The sequence below is a fragment of the Chiroxiphia lanceolata genome, chromosome 2 (assembly GCF_009829145.1).
Source record: "Chiroxiphia lanceolata isolate bChiLan1 chromosome 2, bChiLan1.pri, whole genome shotgun sequence".
In the NCBI taxonomy this organism is placed as follows: Eukaryota; Metazoa; Chordata; class Aves; order Passeriformes; family Pipridae; genus Chiroxiphia; species Chiroxiphia lanceolata.
In genome coordinates, this window is record NC_045638.1 from 53,260,840 (window position 1) to 53,277,513 (window position 16,674).

The following is a 16,674-nucleotide window of genomic DNA, read 5'->3' on the forward strand; positions in this document are numbered from 1 at the left end:
AGGGTGGGTGGAACTACATGATCTTTAAGGTCGCCTTCCAAATCATTCTATGATTCTATCATTCTGTACTGAGTTGATCAATGTAAATTGCTAGTGGATGGTAACATCTTGTTTGTAGGTCTTAAGCCTGAGGGACTTAATACACAGAAACATCTTCTTCCATTCAGTGTGCAGAGGACTGAACACAGGTTGCTGAGAAGGCATCTAGTCCACCTGTTATTATATGATAGCCACCAGTTATACAGTAGTCAAAACTTGTTCAGAAAGCAAGAGATGAGAACAGAGGTTATCTTTGTCAACACTGTACCTACAATTCTCAGCTGGAGAATATTGTCACTAATTGAGTCAAGGTAGGGTGAAGAAAGAGTACTTTTTTGTCCATGTGTATATCTATTGTCTCTCCTGTTATGCAAGTCCCCTCATCTCTGACCAGCTGAATTATTGATCGTGAAGAAAGATTGCATGAAGCTAGAAAACACAGTAAAATATGTTCTTATGTCTTTTTCTGACCACTGAGTGTACCATCCTGATTTTTACTAAATGAGATCTGGATGCAAATATCTTCCTGCAAATTTTTTCTAAGACACAGTTAAAGATATTGTTTAAAGTACACTTAGGAGGGGTGTGCCGCCTTCACAAATTGGTTTGATGTAAGATGCTAATACATAAAAATGACTACAATGAATAAAATTCATGTGGGCCTGGTAAAGTTCAGAGTACTAAATCTTGATATAATAGCTTAGGTGAACTTCATTGTCCTAGAACTATTACAGGAAAAAAAAGAGACAACTGTAAAGCCAATATTGAAGAAATTATCATAACATGCTATCATTTAATGACAATAGGCTTTTGTGTCAAACACTAGCTTGACTGTTTTGTCTCTTCCACATTAGGTGAAAATTTTTGCCACTAGACATGGCTGTTGGTAACAGTGATCCAGTCATTTTTTGAAGTAAATAAATATGTTGTGTTAAATAGCTTTAAAGATAGTGATGTCTCTCCATTTTAAAAAGGGAACAAAAATATTATTAATTAGGAAGTCGTTATACCCTCCTCCCCCTAAATAAAAAAAATCCAAGGAAATATTTGAGAAATTTACTGTTAAGAATGTATCACTTCAACATTTCTACCGTCTTAATCCAATTGCATACTTTTAGCTGCCTTTGTGTTTAGATTTTACCTTTGATCATTTTTGTAAGGCTCCAGTCAGAAAAAAAAGCAGCAGTTCTGAATAGAGTAGGGTATCAGTACATAAACAGAGAATGTTGGTAGACTAAATCTCAAAGAGAAAATGATCCTTGTTGCATAAACAACAGCAATCATGAGAAGTAGTTATAACAGATATGCATTTATATGTAGATCTTCCTTACTGAGGGAAATTCCTTGTAGCCTGTTGTCTGTGTATATGTACTGTTTCTTACAGTATTTTCACACTATAAGCCCTTTGAAGATAGGAGTGTCCACCTGCTCTAACTGTCACATATTATTACTATTACTACTGTTACTACTAGTCATACTAGTTGTCATTTTTTTTCATTGTTATTCTGAGAAAACAATAAATTACATACAGAAACAGTTTCAGAAGTCCTGAAACAAGACTCAGGATCCATAAACTGTTAGGTAAGATTTCCTTCTTTAAGTAACAGAATGTCACGATCATCTGTCTTGGGACATGAAACTTTAGAAAAAAAACCTAAGGGATTAAGTGTACAGTGAAGTTACAGTAGCATAGTGAAGTACTAAATAACAGCTGAGCTGTAATAATGATTCTTCGTAATAATGTATGTACTATTCTTGAACAAGGGAAGCATAGTATAATTTTGTTTGCTAGGCTGTAAATAACTGGATTTTGAGTTGGTGGACATATATTCTCCCTTTAAAAATCCAAGTATATGAAAAGAAGATATTTTTAGTAAGATTCTAGCTCACAATTTGTTGTACCATTTATGTATTTACATGTGTAGTTTGTGTGTGTGTGACGTAAAGGTAGAGATGTACACACAGATACGTGCATGTGTGTTCAAATAACACTGAAATGGTGAAGTTGTGTACCTAAAAGCTAGAAAAAGGTAATTTTTAATAGTAATAATAATAATATTAATAGTAATAATCTCTGGATTCTTTTGAGAAGTGAGCCTATTGCATGCTGCAAATTTACAAAAAGTCTATATAGGACCTAAAAATTGTGGACTATATTAGAATGGTCATGAGAGAGCTAAATTAAAACTGTAGAGGCAACTCAAAAGTAAAACAATTCCTCACAAAGCTTTGAGTTAGCACCTGCTTCCCAAAGGAGGAGGATATGGCTCCGTGAGCCTCTGAGCTTGTGCAGCCCTCTGGCTTTCCTGCAGAAGTTTTCTAGTATGGAAGAGACACAGCATCAATTTGAAAACCTCTGTGCCCAGCCCCATGCTACACATCAAGCCAGTATCTGGGCAAACACAAATCTCCTTTTCCCTGAACAGAAAACACATCCATGTGCTCTGGAGAGTGCCTGAAACTTGCTGCAGCTGGTGGGGTTTCATGCAGCCAACCTGTGGTTATTTTCCCAGAGAGCACAGGGTTGTAATTGCTATGAGACTTGCAATCAACTTTGCTTAAGACTGGATATTAATCTGTTGATTAATAAAGACTGATTTTTGACAATTTGGCCTTGTTTCCTAAGAAAATGACTAAAAAATTCAGTGAGTAAAAGTCCAAAGAATGATGTTTAACAAAGCATTCTGTGTGCAACCTTTTAGAGCCCATGTGCTGTTAAGACTTTGTGCAGCATTTGTGCTGGAAATTGAAACATTCCTTTTTAGTTCAGCAATTTAAAAAAAAAAATCATCAATAAACAGAATTACCTGTGATATGTCAACCTCCCTGCTTTACTTTCTCATCCCTGGTGCATCTTCTTCTAAACAGATTGAACAGGAGTTTACAGAGGCCTTCTGGCTTTTAATTTCAATGCTTTCAAGCCCAATCTTGCATAATTTATTTTTCCATATTTTAACACAGCTGAAACAGGTGGGGCAAAATGTGTATAGGGTGTGTCTATTTACAAAAGACATTTGGAAACTTAGGATTCTCACTTTATGCAATTTCTCTATAAATTTAATTTTTGCATTTCAGTATATTTACTGAGAGTTTTCTACTGTTTTGGTTTTTTAGCTTATAGCATTACAGAACTATCAGCCATACTTAGGTGTCCTGAAAACCTGCAGTACTTTGCTTCTTGAGTTAAAGAGTCAATAATTAGACTATTATTTTTTAAAACCTTTTGGGTCATTTGAGAAAATATTTTAGTAAAGATAAAGAAAAGGGGGAAGACAAGTTCCTAAATATATACACTGCTTTGGTTTGCTTTTTTTTATTTTTGAGCACTGCTAATATCAAATTAGAAACTGTAAAACTCAGACTAGAGGTAGTAAGTATCAGAAATCGGGGTCCACATCAACTGAGGCATTGCCTGAATCAGACTAGTGTAGGTATTAAGCACAACTTCCCTATCCAAATCTGTATTTTCTGCAAAGCTTAGGTACTTGCTTATACACCTGAATCACTCAGAAGCACAAATTTGCATCTTTCACCTGGGAGAAGCTTCTGGGTCTGTCTTAGTTTCCACTGTACTAAAAAGGAAGCCTATTATACTGAGCCTGTTATATTGATTATACAAACCAACAAATTCAATGAGGATAACTTCTTTCTTTATAAACTGAAGTAAGAAGGGATCTTGTACTAAAAAAACCTTAAAACCATATTTCCCAGAAAATGTTCTAAATATGATGTTATATACTACTCAGTCAGGCATATTCACTCTTACCTGTTCCCTAGGCATACAGAAAATATTACTATCCACAATTACATATGAGTGCATATAGTAATATATTAATTATCTATGAAATGGAAATTTTTTATAAAAAAGCAAAACTGCAATCAAGATGTTCACTAAATACTTTGTGATGTTCATTGTATTGAAAAAGAGATAAAGAAAATTTTCTGTGTATTTTGGTTGACTTCTAATGGCTCATTAGTCTTCATATTTAAAAAACTCTACCTCAAGGGACTAACTGTACTTCTACCTTTCTGGTGTGAAGTTGACAAATTTACGCAGGTGTTCCTGACAGTAAAATGTGGCTCAGTTTTTATTTTCCTGAAAACAGTGCATAGAACTACATCTGATTTTTTTGCCACAAATTTATTTTTACATATCTAAATTGCATTCTTATCTTAGAAGATCATATAACCATAAAAATAAAGTGGTCTTTATCTATGAAATAAGTGCAAGTTAGATCTTAGTAAAAGGCGACAAATGGAAAATCTATTTTTAGGTAAATGTCACACAGCCTGTAACTGAGTTGCTGAGCTTTCAGTTGTCTTGGACAGTTTCATTATTCATTAAATTGAATTTTAAAAAGCTTTTCTTATGTTAATCTTTTTGGTGAAATAATGAAGGATTAGTATAAAATATATATATCTTCCATTGTAACTATAAAAAAAATTCTTTCACTTATTAACTTATATAAATTCAGTATTTTCTGATTAAGCCTATATTGTGATATTCAGCATTTAGAATTCCATCTTATTTACTGGAATTAACAGTTTCTACTACAGTTTTTATTATCAGAATATAAATATGGAAGAAGGTACGTTAAGTGGGTACAAATCTGGCTTATGGTGCAAAATGCAGTTATGATTTCTTTGCCATTGCCACTAAACAAGTATGCAATAAAATTAAGACAGTGAATGAAGCAGTCAATATGATTGAGGCTATAAGCTGTTTTTCAGATTGCTACTGCTGTCAGCAAAGAAGAAACTATACGTGATTCCAAAGGTTCATTTGGCTTCTCCTTTATATATTTTTGTGGGAAAATGTTTATTGAAAAGTAGTGTCTTTTTTTTTTTTTTAAGAATTCGGTGCTAGGCATGTATATGCTCTGTTGTGATAATAGCAGAACTACAAATACCAGAACCATCACCCTACTATTTTAGAGAAAATTATAAAACCTTTCAGTTATGAGGCCACATTGCTCATGGCCTATTTAAGTGCATAACCATGATTATATAACAAGAAAATATCCAAACAATACAAAATTTCATGTGGGGGTGAAAAAGAAAAGAAAAATCCTTATGTAGAGCCAAATAAAAGAAAAATCTTAGGAAATATGCTATTTTCCTGTGTCATAGTACTTGCTCTCCTGATCCCTTTGTGGTCTCAGAAGAAGGAGTAATGCATTTTTTTGAAGTATCAATAGTATTAGACAGATATGGTTTACATATCGCAAAGGTTGGGAGTTTTTTTGTCTTTACTGATGTAGCAGTAGCATAGAGGTATTAGAAGAATACCTCTTTCTGTAGATGTCTGTCCTTTTTACAGTCTCACAACACTCTCATATTGCAGGTAAATACTACAGCTGATTTTAGGAAACTGAATTATACAGAAATCAAATCTCAAATTTATAGCAATTAAAAGTCTAAAGCAGCAGGATTTGATTTGGACCATTTATGAAACTGTTTCCTCACTGTCAGGAGGCTAAGATTACCAATTTTTAGCATGCTGATTATGCATATTTTCCAGTGGACATAAACAGTCTAGATTCTAAATAGTCCACTTCGGAAAAATGAGCCAACACAGCTGATACTGATGCTTTGTTTGGTAATTGTTGCTGAGATACAAATTGTTTCAGGAAACACTGAAGATAACAGAAAGATTAGAGGACTGAAGGAAGATCAGTAGCACTCAAAAAAAAATAAATTGTGGTTTGAGTTGTTAGTAGGCAATCAGGCTCTTGTTTGTGTTTTTGCTATGTGATATTGCTTGTGTATGTAATAGTACATGAAACCATCCCTTAGCCATGGGATGAGATTCACTTGCCTGAAAAAAGGCTTGAAGTGTTCTCTGGAATGCCATAAAATATCCAAGTTTTCCACATGTAAGGAAAGGGAAAACCTGAGGGTCTGCAAATAGCCTACTTTTAATTTCTAAAAACCACCTATGATCAAGAAAGGTTTGACTTAGTTGCCTCGACGTTTTTATGCTGCTAGCTTAGATGCCCTCAAGTATCCTGCCTGATCTTCACCTGCAGGTGCTGTGTTATACTCACCAACCATATAAGACGTGATTCAAATTATTTTGACCATCTCAGGTGTTTTGTGTTTAGGCCATTGAACTGAGTCTGGGAGAAGTGTTACTATAGTCTCTGGAACCAGGAGATTCAGATTCAGCTAAAGGTAGGTCTGTCTCCCACAGAGAAAGCTCAACAGTTCTCCAGAGTCTGTTGGCTGGATTCCTCTTGACTATCGCAGGAATTAACTGTTCAGCTCACATTGTAGGAACCAAAATTTAAGCAAACTGAGTCCTAGTGGGGATAGAACAAGAACGGAAAAGGAGTGTGCAAATAAGAATAGTGTTTGTAAAAATGAACCCATTTGTTTGGAAGGCCGACATTGTACAGTGTGGTTTTCTGCTTAATTTTCTTTTTCTTGGCTGCGTTACCTTCCAGTCCAGAATTGTTTCAGTTTATTATTAACATCCTTAGCTACCTAATTGTGCTACTAATGAATACAAATAATTCAAGCATCAGGCTTTTACAGACCCACTTCAGTATACAAATAGTGGTTTGTTGTGTAACTGCTGATTATGGGAGAAGGTAACTCACATTATGGAAAATATGTGCTGAAATATTGGTGATGAGGAAAGCAATGAATTCTGTACTATGCCTTTTAAATTATGAAAATGTATTGTCATTTTTGTTCCATTGGGTTGTCCATCATGAGTAAATGTGAGATCATCTGAGCCCGGTTTTTAAGCATGTGTACTTATATTTGGAACTTCATTTCAATTTTTTGAGTACTTGTATTAGCACTATTGCACATGAAATACGTAGTTGGCTACCAAATTGCCTATTCAAGTACATATGTATGGGGTTCGAGCACTCAACATTAAGCATTTGCATTTCAAAATTGGATCCCTTATGCCTGAAAGCTTTGAAAATGCTACTCTATGGTCAGCCTAGTGCAGCATCAATTGAAATGCTGTTTGAATGCAATGTAGAGCTTCCAATTGCTGCTTCAGAAAGTGTTATGCTGAATCTGGAACACTTTGCATAATTTAATTAATTATGCCACTAAAAACTGATTTTCTCTCAATTTAAAGCAAACAGCTTTTATGAGGGTGAACTGAAGCACCCAGGGATATCAGGTGTCCAAGCTTTTAATCCTATTACAAAGACTTGACAACCACTGATGGAAACTGGAAAAACATAAGCCTCCAGCAGGGCAACAAGTGAAGAGGAAGAAGGCAACAGATTTTTAATACTCTCTGAAACCACTGTACACATTAAATCAAAATCAAATGTAAAAAGTGACGGAACTGGTAGCTTGCACTTTGTTGTGCAAGCAGTGAATAGTGTCTAAGGAATAACACTTATTTTGCTTTGACATTAATGAAAATAACTGTTTCCTCTAAGAGGAAGAGTGTTCTGCTCGACTAGCATAAGAAAAACACAGGACTATTTGCGTCTGTGTCGTTCACTTAAAGTGTTGAGGAGCACAACAGCCTGCAGTTTGAAAGTGGTTTCTAATGTTATAGATTGGATTCTGTCTATAAATCATTTTCCATGTAAATAAATCTTAACAGATGATTCCAGACTACAAGTATTAAAGAAACTGTCACTAGCTAAATGCTAGCTTTGATACTTCACTTTCTGAAGCTTGTCTTCTCTCTTCCAGTTTATTATTGGGTTCAATATCATGCTAAAACAGTAGACACTGTAATTTTGAGGCAGAAGGGGGTACTGATTTAGAAAAGCTCTAATTTCTGAGTCACATAAGCAGAGCCATAATTTGCAAACTATGTGAAAAATTCTGTGACCAGGTTAGGAAGGGTCACAGCAGAATTGACTCCATCTCCATATTGAACTCCATGTAACATGAAATCAACTGCACTGTAGAAGATCTGGCTAATAAATAGGAAAATACTACTGGGAATTGATCAGCCCTATAAAATGCAAACAACTTCCTTGCTTATAATACTAACAAATCTTCATATAATTACTAATATATATTTGTGTTCTTCCTATATAGAGAGATGACATATATATATATATATGACAAAAATATCTCTCTCTCTCTATATATATATACATATATATATAAGAGACAGGGTACACCTGTCTCAAAGGGGAAAGAGGAGTTAGCAGAGCTCATTGAAAGAGCTTTAACCTAGATTTGAAGGGAGAAAGGGATGAAATCAAACTCACTAGAAATAAGCCTGGAGGAGGTGCACCAATGTTTGAGGGGCAGTGTGTTAGCAAGGTTGTTTGCTCTGCCATCTCACTGGAGGTAGAGGATGGAGAGTCATGCGGCGGCAAAGACAAAAGAATTATCCATATGTTAGAAGTCGTGGACACGTCTGACAATGATCATGTAGGAATTAAGGCTTCTCGCCTTAAAAAAGGCAGTCAGATCAATAGTCCAGCTGAAGTGCATCTACAGCAATGCAAGCTGCATGGCCACCAAATAGGAAGAGCTGGAAGCCATTGTGCAGCAGGAAAACTATAACATAGTTGCCAGCATAAAGATATGGTGGAATGACTTCCACAGCTGGAGTGCTGCAATGGATTGCTATGAACTCTTCAGAAGGGATGAGCAAAAAAGGAGAGGCAATGGGGTAGTGCTGTATTTGAGGGAGTGAAATATGTATGTCACAGTGGTAAAAAGCAGAAAATTGGAGAATATAAAATTAAAAGGAAAAAAAAGATTTTTTTCCAGCTAAGATTTAGCTCCTTCACTGTGTGTTTGAAAGTAAGTTCATGCTTTTTGAGAGTGTCTGAGTTCTCAAAATACAAGAAAACATGTTCACTTATCAGAGGTGACGAGATTCAAATCATATATTAACCAGCTCAACTATGTACGCTGCATAAAGGTTATGACAATTTCTTGTAAAATAATGAAAGTATCTCATGTAATTGATTCTTTTCATTGTTTCGTAAAATTGCTTTGTTTGATAGCAGGAGAGTTTGGACTGAATTTTCATTACCTACTTCTGAACAATTTACACTGGGATTGAGACAGTATTGAGCTAATGAGTTAGAATTTATATTGAACCTTAACTGTCTTCATGAAGTAACTAGGGAAAGAAAATCATGGCAATAATGGAGTATTTTTCATTATAAACTACGTTGTACAGCTTTTACAATCAGGTTTTTAATAGATCTAGAGAAATTAAATTGGAATTCTACCAACTTCTGTGCTTTTGTCATCCAGTGAAAATGATGTTAAAATATCTCAAGACTAATGGGCTTATCCCCTTTCTACTGGAGTATGAAGGAGGTGGTTATTCCTGTTGTTTTTCAGGGCCTGTTGTTCATTAATGAGTGAGATGTATGTAGAAAAACATTCAGGAATATGCACTTTGCTATAATCCCTGATGCTAATTAGAAATTGAGTATAGATTAAATACATCTTGACTGATGTTATCCTAAAGTCCTTATCAAGAGATATTCCCATGAAAATAGGAGAAACTTTCAAAGTCAGGAGGTTGAAATTGTGCTCTACATGAAAAAGGAAGCAATCATATATTGCTGATGGGTATTTTAATACTGCTGAGAATGCATGCATATATCCATATTTATTAATATATTCAAACATTGTTTATTGATCGTGTATGGTAAATAAACTCATACAATGAGTGTATAGATTACTTTGCATAAACATACATATACTCAGTCTCAGCATTATACATTATACTACGCACTGTGAGTAATATAACTTGTCTGATTGGAAGATTTTAAACTTTTCATTGCATATAAATATACAAATTCATAATGATACATGAATTGCTGTTGTCCTTTATATATAGTATATAGTACTGTTCTTTAATTGTATCCTGTTCTTTAATTCTGTGGGTAGTTTTTATGAGGAAGTCTGCAATAGTGAAAAAGGGTGTTCTGAAATAAATTAAATTATTTTTCGTCTCAATACTTACTTGTCCACATTCTTCCTTGCTGTTAGTCTGTTCCACTACCAGAAGACTGAAGGAATCAATGTAATCCCTTACATTTAAATTAATAATATGAAAAAAAATTAATATACAAAATAGAATCATCAGCAAGCACATATGCATGCATGTTGGTGCCCTCAATAAATAAAATTTTTAGTTACTTCATATGTTTGTTTATCCACAAATACAGGAAAAAATATGTCTTTAGTTGAAATTTTAATTGGCATAACTGGCCATATTCTTTGGTTAGACATTTTGCAGGCAAAAATATTCTCTCATGTATAAAACAAATGCCATATATAGTTTTACTTGCTAAGTATGGGAAAAGTATATGTGAAATATACATGAAGCACAGACTTCATGTGAGTGAGCGTGACTATAACACTTCTAGGTTTGTGTGCTAAATATTAACTTTAAAAAGTTATCCTTACATACCTCTTTCAGAGGGTGGAAAAAGCCCCTAAAGTCCTTCCCCAGCCCACCTATTAAAAAAAGAAAAAAAAATTACCACTTGCAAAAAAAAAAGATTAGATTTCTGGCCTTGTTTCCAAATCCAGAAATTGAAAATTTGGAGTCTTCATTCATCCAAATAATATATATTCATTCCCCACAGGCAGCAGTGATGGTTCTTGGGATAAAGAAAAACTTCAGTCTCCCCCCACCCAAGGATCACAGGCCTCTGTTAACCACCCCAACTTGCCTGGACAGCATAATGTTCCAGTTAGCCATCCTCTCAACCCTCTTCAACAGAACCACCTTCTGCCAAATGGTACGGGTTGACATCTTTCAGCACTAACATCAGCAGTTTTCTAGTTCCTGGGTTTATTTGTTTTTTGGGTTTTTTTGGGTTTTTTTGTGTTTATATAAATAGGCAATGAAAAAATCAAGGATGTGGGGAATACTGGAATACTTCCTTTAAAGTATTAGGCAGGGGAAGTGGAGACAGTAAAGAACAAATACGTATGCAAGAAAATTGATACTTAAAATAACTGCTAACCTGTGCATCAGTGGCATAATAATGTATTGCTAAGGCACTTTACAGCAGATATTAAAAACTATAATAAATAGCCATTGCTTAGCAATGATATGCATTACACTCATATGAACAAACTAAGAGGTCTAATAGCCTCTCCTTGGGGCTAGAAATCCTCCATGGTTGCTAGGGATTCACCCATGCATATCCCAGAAGAGAACTGACATAGAGCTGCTCTGTCCTGCAGTGTGAACCATCTTGTCACCCATCACTTGAATATTGCCCGTCAGGAGAAAAAGAAGATAGTGTTCAAAAAAGATGCATAAACCTGTTTCCCCTTTTTCTTTTCTCCCAACAGGATTGGAACTTCCTTTTATGATGATGCCCCACCCATTAATTCCCGTGAGCCTACCTCCAGCATCTGTCACGATGGCAATGAGCCAGATGAATCACCTTAGTACCATTGCCAACATGGCAGCAGCAGCACAAGTGCAGAGTCCTCCATCCAGAGTTGAGACATCTGTTATTAAGGTAACTGTATAATGAACCAAACCAAAACAAAAAAGCACAAAACTGTAACACACTCATAAAGATGTATAGGTATCAAATGTTCTAAGGTAAGTCATGAAGTCAGTATATGCAAGAAAACCAAGTGTTGTGGCTTTGGGAGCACAGTAGGCTGCTAGTGGCCAGTGTTATCTCAGTTTCCCTCCCCCTCTCTAAATCAATGTTAAAGCAGCACTTGAAGCATTTTTATACGAGATGCACAGCTTTGTGATTTCTCATATTTCATAGTCCATAATCTAATGGCAACATTCCTCAAGATACCAAGGAAAAAATTACTCTTTTCTTAAATTAGAAGAGATTGTTCTTCCAACTTTAAAATCTAAGAATTTGAAGTGAAATGCAGCAAATTATCTGAAGAAAGCTGAAAGGCTTGATACTGTACCTCTGCAGAACCTAAGTTTGCCAAATCCCAGCAAATTAGAGTGAAATTGCACAGAACAGACCCAGTAATCTGCAGGTCAGAACTGTAGTATTGTAGAGATATCTGTTATCATGTAACTGTGTGTATTATTTTAACCATAGGGAGTCCCAAACCAGAAAATTTTCCTTATCCTGGAGTTCCTTTACTTCTTAAAAAGTTTATTCCTGTAACTCGTCTAGTTGAAGAGATAGTTTTCTTATAACCTAGGTGAAGATTTTAAAAGTATCTAGCAATTTTAGGCTCTCTGAAACATTACAAACACTTTGTAACTGGACAATCATATACATATATATTTTTCAAACTCTTGCTTACTTAAGCATTTGTTTGTATTAATAATCTATACTATATATGTCTGTCATTTTTTAAAATTCAGCTATCTCATATTCATGCTAATATTGTAGCTGCCAACTTTTGCATAACCCCTGGCATAATTTCCTGTGCAAGTTGTTTGACAAACCAGGTTTTGTGTCCCCATCTGGTTTGCACATAACCATAATTTAAAAATATGTGGATTACAATGAAAGGTTTTAGATGACCAAATTAACCAAAATTCTCTTTAGAAAAGTGTTCTTACCCAAGGGTTTCTGTAGAACCTGATGGAGACATTACCCAAGTGCTGCTGTGACTTCTTCAGTCAAGTCCTGTGACACACTGCCCACAACACATTTCTCCTAGAGCTACATGCATAAACGCAAGTGTTAATCTGTGATCCAAAACTCACTTATAAATGTAAGATCTTCTTGCATGTAGTTATTTCAATAATACTGCAAGGGCTAAGGAACTTATTCTTGCGGGACATTCCTACTCGTTCCTTCAGCCCTATTGTGGTATAACATATGCCTAGATTTATGTCCTCTGTTTTTATCTATGGCAGATGAATATGATCATGTGGATAGAGGTAACATAGCCAAGTAATTATGTTCCTATTTTTTAATAATGAACAGGATTGAAACATAAACCCCAGGAACTTGAAAGCATGAGGTCATTGTTAGGGGATTTTCTTTCCATGAGGATAGACATAATGTCACTGGCAATTTACCTGTTCTTCACTAGGCATAGTCAGAGGCTGTGATTCAATGTCCATTGAATTATGTGCACTGAGTAGTTGAACAGGAAACTGTAATCAGCATACTTTTTGAACCTTGCACTGGCAATGTAATGTTTATGAATAATAACTTATACTACAGTCAAAATAAATATCTTAGAGAATAAAAATGTAAGTGAGAAGGTCAAACCTTCTTTTTCTTTATTTTTACAGGAAAGGATAAATAGTGCAGTTGCTGTCTTTCATGAAACTGTTTGTTATTACGATTATGGCTTCTGGTTTTTTTACTGCTACGTTTTTAAACTTCTTGGGTTTGTTTTCATTATCTTTTGACTCATTTTTTTAACCATAATTTTTACTGAAATATTTTCTCCTCAGTGACAATATTTCCACAGGTTGTTTTGAAAAGTTTATGAATCACTCATCTCACAGTTAGTAGTTGTAACCTGAAAAGACAACATAAATGTGATTAGAAAACAGGATGTTTACCAGTTTAAGCTCCGCTTGAAAGTTAGAAGGCCTATGAGAAATTTCTACTTGGAAAAGTAAATTAGTAGTCACCATATCTAATTAAATAACAAAGAACAAAATTAAGTCCTAGAAAATCTGAGTCTTCATATTATAAACAACCAGGTTCATTGAATAGAATTGCCTTTGTGAATAGTGCCACAGTAGATGACTTGCTGACCTTTCCTTCCAATTCACCGAGTTCACAGCTAGTGCTGTTATCTTTAAATTCACAAAGCTTCAAATGCCTTTCTATTACTGGGCAATATTTTGTTTCTTTGTGATAAGAAGTGGGAATAAAGCTGAGATCATGTACTAACTAAACATTTTATCCTGCTGTATTCAGGAGATGAGACAAAGACAAAATTACAAGGGAAGCCTTACAAAGCAACACCTTAGATTTGGCAGTGAACTCTGAGCTCTAAAATCTTCAGAATTATATTTCAGAAGAGTGTTGTGCCCTTTTGAACATGAGACGAACATTAGATGTCTTTTTGTAATGGAATGTTTAGATATATGAGTTGGATGAATAAGAGGAGAGCAACAACGAGCAGGGACAGCAGATTGTGACAGCAATGAATTGCAGTGAGTGTGACAGCTGTGACCTGGGGATGCTTTAGACATGAAGTGGCTTTCATCACCTGCCCATGGTTTCAAAGGCTCAGCTTGTTAGCAGTTTCGCTACATCAATTTTTTTCACTCAGCAGAAAGATATATGAAAATATAAAGGACATACCTCATGTTAATAGCAACTTGAAATTACATTGTAAAAGTTAGAACAGAGTAGCATGCCAGAATCAAAAATTGCAATTTATCCATGTGTTACTAATACTTATAGAAAGAATTAAGAATAAAACAGAAGAAACCAATACCTCCAGCTGAAAAAGTGACCGGTAGCGCTGTAGTTTTCCACGGCATAATAAATATATCACACTAAATTTTGCTAATTACCTCAATATATCACAGCACTTGTTGTGTTTCACTAGTTTATGACTTCTTTTATTTCTCTCTATATAGATTCATATATTCCTGTTATCAATTAGCAGGAATTTAATACTAATTTATTTAACAAAGGTAGCTGTTGATGGATTTTATTTTTTAGATAGCTCAATTTATAGAACTATTCTGACATAAAATTTTATTTTAGCATTCATTCACTTTTTCCTATTTCAGTGGCAATATGTATGTGTTCCCGTTAATGTCATTTCATGTTATCTTTTTTTTTTGCTATAATATTTGCCCCAAAGTCCAAATAATAGCCAAAGAGAAGAAATATGTCACTGCCATACAGAAATGACTGAACAGAGTACATTTTAAAGTCTCAAGTCAGACTGGTGATGCGCAAGTTCAGAGAGCATACCTGAAAGGAAAGAGACTCTAAGAGGAAAATGAGCAAGTTCACTTCAGGGAGAGATTGGACAGCAAAGAGACTATAGAAGCTTCAGTTTACGTCTTTTGTAACTGCTGTGTGAGCAGGCCTTGAGTTAAGTGCAGACTTTAAATACCAGAAATACTTACCATTATAAGATGTTTTGTGTAGAAGGGTTTAGATTACTTACATAACTTACATTACTTTACATTAATTATATAACTTATTTTCCACATACCAAAATTATGACCTTTTTTTTTAATAGGATTAGATGAAGTACTTCTCAAAATTTTCTGGCACACCATTCTGTAGAGTAAGGGACCATAAGAACTTTCAAAGTCCAATTGTACGTGTAACTTGAAAGTACAGTTGGATATCCTGGACAGAAAAACCTTCCACTTTGCTGCTATTACCAACAAAGCAGAATTTTCCTGTACTGTAAACTTGCAAAATCTGCCAGAATTGTCAATATATTGGTTATTATTGTAAAAGCTTTTGATGTGATTGTTTTCATGCATTGAATAAAATTAAATCCAAAGCCTATGTAAAAGGGCCATCACTAAATTTCAAAAGACATAAGACATAACATTAGAAATATCAGAATGCCTGAAGAACCTTAATGTTACAGCATTCCATCCATATAATACACTGCAATTTTAATTTCACTGCCATATACTCTATTTTTCTGCAGAAAAATTACCTCATTCACTGAATGGTTAGTTATTCTCTATTTAATTTTTTTAAATTAATTGTCTGTCCCAGTCTTATTTAACCTGTATCCTGTGTAGAATGCAGAAGTTTTTTATGGACATTTGTGTGCCTTACAGGCAAAGCATTATGCAAACAGTGGCAGCATTCCTATGAAGCTGGATATGCTGTACTCATTTTACAGAAAGGGAATGAGAACAAAATCGGTTGTATCCCAAGCTGGCAGAAATGCCCTTTTTATGTGCCTGACCTGAAAAACACCGATTTCTCAGATAACTTACTATTTGTAGAGACATTTGTGCATTCAAAATAGAAATTTTCACATTACTTTAGAGTGATTTCCTTGAATACAAGTGCATGAAGAGGGAAGCTACTTTCATTTCCTCTTTATCTGATGCAAGAAGTAGGATCAAGTTTTCCTTACATAAGAAGAATTTTGATTTAAAATATTTAAATAGTAAAAGGTAATTGGTCTACAATAAATATTTTAGAATAAAAATAGGACTGCCAGCTCCTAAAAATCTACTTTTACATGTTGGGAAAGCAAACATGAAAATTGGGATATACCTATAAAGTTTGAAGTATGGTATAGACCAAAATAATACTTCATTTTCTTTTATCATAGCTGCAGAGAATATGATATCTTAAAACCATTTGTAGGAACTTGAACATAACAGAGAAAATCTCCACATTAGTATGACTTTTTTTAAAAAATATGTTACTATAAATATGTACATGCACATTTCTCGTTTTTTTTTCATTTAGAATAAGTAAATCTTAGGTCAAAGCGCAGTTGACCTCCTTTATTAGGGCTTAACCATCTTTATATTAACCATTAATTAGTTCTTTATATAAGATTAAAATTATTTGTTTTAGTTTTTAATAAAGTTTTTATATAATGAGCTTAGAGGATGCTAACTCTATATGGTAGGCTGTAACTTGGAATAATGTCTTTTTTTTAAAATTATATGCAATCCTATTATTTCTTTTATCATGCATGCTTCCGAGGTGCAGTTTGAAGCTAATAGCAGCCATACACTCATATGAATTAATTTGTGACATGTAAAATGGGTATCTACACATAACACATGACACAGAG

The 16,674-nt window shown here is 34.5% G+C and overlaps 1 protein-coding gene across 7 annotated transcripts in view; it reads left to right on the forward strand.

Annotated features, from left to right (window-relative positions):
* DACH1 (dachshund family transcription factor 1) overlaps window positions 1–16,674 on the forward strand; it is a 356,409-nt gene that overhangs the window by 226,720 nt on the left and 113,015 nt on the right. For 5 of the 7 annotated variants that reach the window (XM_032679742.1, XM_032679746.1, XM_032679744.1 and 2 more), the window contains exons 4-5: window positions 10,599–10,754; window positions 11,317–11,489. In XM_032679742.1, coding sequence (XP_032535633.1) covers window positions 10,599–10,754; window positions 11,317–11,489 — 329 coding nt within the window. The remainder of the gene's footprint in view (window positions 1–10,598; window positions 10,755–11,316; window positions 11,490–16,674) is intronic. The other 2 variants (XM_032679748.1, XM_032679749.1) reach the window with 1 other exon arrangement.